The sequence below is a fragment of the Varroa jacobsoni genome, unplaced genomic scaffold (genome assembly GCF_002532875.2).
Source record: "Varroa jacobsoni isolate VJ856 unplaced genomic scaffold, vjacob_1.0 scaffold_1076, whole genome shotgun sequence".
In the NCBI taxonomy this organism is placed as follows: domain Eukaryota; kingdom Metazoa; phylum Arthropoda; class Arachnida; order Mesostigmata; family Varroidae; genus Varroa; species Varroa jacobsoni.
This window is the reverse complement of record NW_019213978.1, coordinates 188,598-193,340: the sequence shown is the minus strand read 5'-3', so window position 1 is coordinate 193,340 and position 4,743 is coordinate 188,598. Positions and strand designations below refer to the sequence as shown.

Here is a 4,743-nt window from a genome sequence, read left to right as displayed (position 1 = left end):
ATTTGCCTCCAAGTACTCATTCTATTTCTTTCTAGATCATCACTGTCTCAAATTGGACTCTTCATCATTTGACAGTCTGCCGATTCTTTAGTTTTATCGAAATAGCAAATAATCAACGTAGCACGCTAGCCAAAGAAAAGCTCGTCATGAAATTGCTTTTAGGTTTTTATGACTCGTTAGCTGACCGTCAATATGCTACAAGGTTGAAGATACGCTTTGCTTGTTGACGACGAAGCTAACAGGGTATTGTTTATGTGATACTGATAGGAGGACGACGTTGAGCTCCCGAAAGATCTTGAGCTGTCGTATTTATTGAAGGACTCCATATCTATTCTCAGTATTGACCAAAAAACAAACACCTTTGGCCTCCGGACCGACTGCTTTAGATATACAATGTTTATTCATGTTGGTTATATAATAATAATTGGTAATAGATTATAATGCAAAAGCTGGTTGCTTCGAGGGCTAAATTTCTGCGCTTGAGTCCAGCGAATTTCTGCTTTATTTTTCTATTGTACTACGCAATGCGACTCGAAAATTAACTATAGATATAGAGTAAAAACACACAGTGATGCACGCAGTTCTCTCATCTATCTTTAGCCGAAGATAGCCTAGATTAACGGAATACGAGCAATCGACTTTATTAATTGAGGCCTATTTTTCTGCCTTCTTCGACGCTATCTTTTAGTTTTCAACGAAATTTTTCGTTGCTAGTATCCGACAAAGGCGAGCGAAGTGAAAGTGTCATTGAATCAAAAAGAAAAACGACGTGAATCTGGAGATACTTCAACTGTTGTAGGCAGGGCACAGTTTTACATGTATACTATATGCTCCTAGCAGCGATAGAACAGTACAACTTCAAACAGAGCTCTGCCTAAATATAGCATCTTTAATAATGCACGATATACTCTTGCCTTATTGACAGGTGACTCGTACCAGCCACTTCGAGGAATCTGCACATGTTTATTATCATAGTATATACCACGAATATTTTGATGAAATGATTTATTATGATCAATGGTGACGTCGATAATGATTGACCACGGTATTACTATTAGAGGCTATTTTCGTGCATGGATATTATGGACATACCGTTCGATCAATTTCACCATACAGACTCTGCAGACAATAGATATTTTCAACAGTACACGCTTGCACGTGTATGACGACAACATTGCTAGTGCACCACTTCTGTTTTAGTTGGTCACCAAAGCCGGAAGGACAACGGTACGTAGCTCAGCAGCCGACTGTCACTGACTGGCTTAAGACCTGATTGGAAGCTGAACCTGTAACGTTTGACAGTAAAGACGACCCGTTCGTGCGAACGTTTTTCGGCAAACATCGTTCATCGAAGCCAGCCATTTCAGCTAGACGGGCAGAGGTTTTTCGTCGTCGGCGCAGCTAGGCGAAGCGTTCCGTGTTTTGGTCGCAATGTCCGTCATCCCATCAGTCCCAATCTGTCAGTATTACGGTAGCGCATAGCCTTATGCGAGATGCACCGTCACGCGCTGTTCCGGTTCGACTATGGCAGTTTTACTAGCGACAGCAACAATAGCTAGCAACATCATACTGTGACGACAACGTGTTGATATAGGCGGCACTGACAGCAGAAGTCCTATCATTGGTAGTCGTTACTAGCTTAGGGCGTCATCCATAGGCCTAGTCGCCTACACGCCCCTCCGATCTGTGCGTATCTAATCTATACCGATGATTTGCTCTGAGGCGTGGTTGCCTCGTTATACTGCATTTTCAGCTAACGCAGTCGAAATTCTCGTACCACGATTGCTTTTGCTGTGCCTACCACCATAGGCCATGCAGCACTTACGTTTACTCGTAACTTCAGGCCTTCCGCTGTTCCCAGGAGCTGCATTCCTTTACAGCTTCGCCCGCACACACGCGAAAAACAGACATACACACAAAGATATTTGCGCAGATGCAAAGATCGACCCATACATGCATAACAGGTAAAGCTTCCCGTCACACGCGGGCTGCTGGCCGACCGGCCTACTGGTGTGGCTTGCCTAGGTATCTAGTTTGATAGGCACTACGGCGCGTAACAGTAGCAGGGTGCGGTTTGCTGGTAGTTACTAGGCTTGATAGGTTCCGTGCGTCAGTTAATAAGTCCACCCGTTTGTGGTGCTGCTAGTATGGTAACTTGCTGGACGCCTGTGGTAAGCAAGAGGCGGGGCAAGCTGTTCCGCGGCGTAGAGGCCGAGTTAGTCAGCCACACAAATACTCTATGAAGGTAAGGTAGATAGACCTGCCTCCGCCTTTACGGTGAAAATTCCGAATGTCTTTTTGGTTGAGGGAACTGGTACATCCACTTCTGCTGTCATCGTGACTGTTGCCCATCGTGATGACGATGGTAGTGCTAATGGTAGTAGTGTTCGTAGTAAAAACAAGTTGTCGCTATTCTGAGCTCGGCACGTCGATGCCGTGGACACGCAGGGCTGCACCATAAATATTGACAGGCTAGTTTCGACCTAGTGCGTGGCAAGGACTTAACTTTACAGTGCTTCTGTTGATGGCGGCGGGAACAGTTGTTTTTAGTCTGGAATTGCACAAAGTTTATTGAAAATAGTGTATTCTGAAAAAAAGTCTACGTGTGGATTGGCGTGCCGGTGTGCAGAATGGAGTGAATAGAATACGACGGATTATAAAACTGACACAGGAATAATCCCATTACTCGATCTAGATAAATAATATAGGTACAGGGACGGCATGCAATCGATATAAAAAAAAAAGAAGGCTTCAAGGGAAAAAGAAGCACCAGGAAACTGATAGCAATGACAATAGAGCAAGCCACCTATATCGCCATGACAAACAATACTGTAAATGTATCTACGCGATAGGCAAGAGCCTACCCTGCAAAGGTTCGTCACAAAAGGGATCATAATTAGCCGGTTGAAGTATTCGTAGATTTCCTTGCCATGATTTTTACAACCATTTGAATCAGACCAACCACCAAACTAAGCACTATTCACAGTTCCCTCTACGCATACAACTTCTGTCTTTTAAGAAGGTTTATTCTTCACATGGTTTCGTAATCGTCGCAAGCCGAAGTAAGATATGTGACTCTCGACTAAATTTGCCTTTGGAAGTGCTCAGATAATCAAACTTTGTGTTCGGGAATTCCAACCGGCGTCTGCACAAACCCCTTCATTGCACTCGTTGCTATGTCGGGTATATTTCCTCTCGGCTCCAATGCGGTCGTTCCAGCTCCGTGTGCCAGAACATTTTGCTCAGAATGTTCGTCTCTGGGGATGCCTAGCCCCGTAAGCTGTTCCGGAGGTTCCCTTGGACCGACCCCCACTTTCGGCTTGCTCGGTCTTCCAAGATCCGTGATACCCCCAGGTCTTGCCTTCGCTCATGTCGTTCCGTGGAAACAGGCCTAGTACGTACAAAGGAAGAATTAATCACCGCTAATCTAGACCATGCATGATATTATAGTATGTTAGGAACTTAAGAGATAAATCAAGAAGGGATAGATTCTCTGCTGCCACCTTGGACTTCCACTATAGCCTCTGTTATAGCTATAGCTTGTTATGGTTATTCGCTTATTACAATTTACAAAATTTCATAACTTAAGTGATCAGTAGTTTTTTTTACAAATCAATAGCTTCATTATAAATTACTGAAACATCTGCTATTCAATCCATATTATTTACGCGGTATATGTAAGCACTTTTTTGCGGAGGTGCTTTCTGAATTATTTGAGAGTTGTTTTAACGCAGTCCGATCTAAGGCCAGTGCCTTACATACAAGCTGGTTCCTATCTCGCTATGGAAAATTATCTTATTTATTTTTGCGTTATACACTGTGCGTTTTTTTTTTTTTTTTTTTGGTGACATAAGTGGGATATTAAGGACTTACTGAGAGCGATAGCCAGGGTAAGTCTTGCTGGATTTCTTCAAATTTTCCCTAACAGACTTATGAAACGGCATTACAATCAATTTGGAAATTAACGTATTGAAGAAGCATTAGTGCTGAAAGGTCTAACTTATCAGGATCAAACCAGTACTATCCGATGTATTAAGATGCGCAAACTTCAAAGCCAGCGAAACGATATATATATATATACATAAGGACATTCAGTCAGTATAGGATATAAAGAATTTGTCTTGTTTGTAAAGCTTTTTCCGCCTTCAAAATAAACAAAAACCTTCGTCTTGAATAAAACAGTATATAAGGAAAAAGACTCGGGACTGTATTTTAGCTGACTTCGAAGACAATGTGTCGTTGCTTCTCCTCTGATTCGCAATTTTACGAACTACGAAACATGGTTCAACATACAAAGTCAATATATACGCCCGCCGCTTAATACAACCAAATTGCATCCTAGAGCTTTTTCTAGTTATTGTTCCTTTGTCTATGGAACGTTACGAAGTCCATACATAAACAAATTAGTACTGTAAACTTAAATCATGGTACGAGACCTGATTCACTATTGTAGCGTTAGCTGTATCCCATTTTTTGCTTTTCGATTTCTCTCTGCCATAAGTGGTATGGAGCAGGTTTGGTTGGGTGAATTCGGACAACTGTTTTCGTCGTACTTACCTCATCGCTGGAGTCTAGTGCCCGTGTCGGACACTCCACTCGGATCTTGGAATCAATTCGTCGACTCCGCTAAGGTAGAACCCGAACCTAATCGAAAATATAATAATATAGTTATAGAGATACGTCATCTTCGATTAGAGATCCTATCCTAGAATTCTAAGCGAGTAAGAAACTGATATATATATA

General features: G+C 42.3%; 1 protein-coding gene and 1 long non-coding RNA gene across 3 annotated transcripts in view; one reads left to right on the top strand and one right to left on the bottom strand.

Annotated features, from left to right (window-relative positions):
* Window positions 1-357: 357 nt before the first annotated feature.
* Window positions 358-4,743, bottom strand: part of LOC147752691 (uncharacterized) — a 5,532-nt gene continuing 1,146 nt past the window's right edge. The window contains exons 2-3 of the long non-coding RNA XR_015313395.1: window positions 4,558-4,644; window positions 358-3,391 (exon numbers count right to left, since the gene is read on the bottom strand). This is a non-coding gene — a long non-coding RNA (uncharacterized LOC147752691). The remainder of the gene's footprint in view (window positions 3,392-4,557; window positions 4,645-4,743) is intronic.
* LOC111266362 (receptor-transporting protein 3) overlaps window positions 2,159-4,743 on the top strand; it is a 6,768-nt gene continuing 4,183 nt past the window's right edge. The window contains exons 1-2 of one of the 2 annotated variants that reach the window (XM_022843804.2): window positions 2,159-2,245; window positions 4,502-4,631. In XM_022843804.2, the coding sequence (XP_022699539.1) occupies window positions 4,506-4,631 (126 nt within the window). In that variant the 5' untranslated portion in view covers window positions 2,159-2,245; window positions 4,502-4,505. Of the gene's footprint in view, window positions 2,246-3,176; window positions 3,395-4,501; window positions 4,632-4,743 lie in introns of those variants that run through there. The other variant, XM_022843803.2, reaches the window with a different exon arrangement.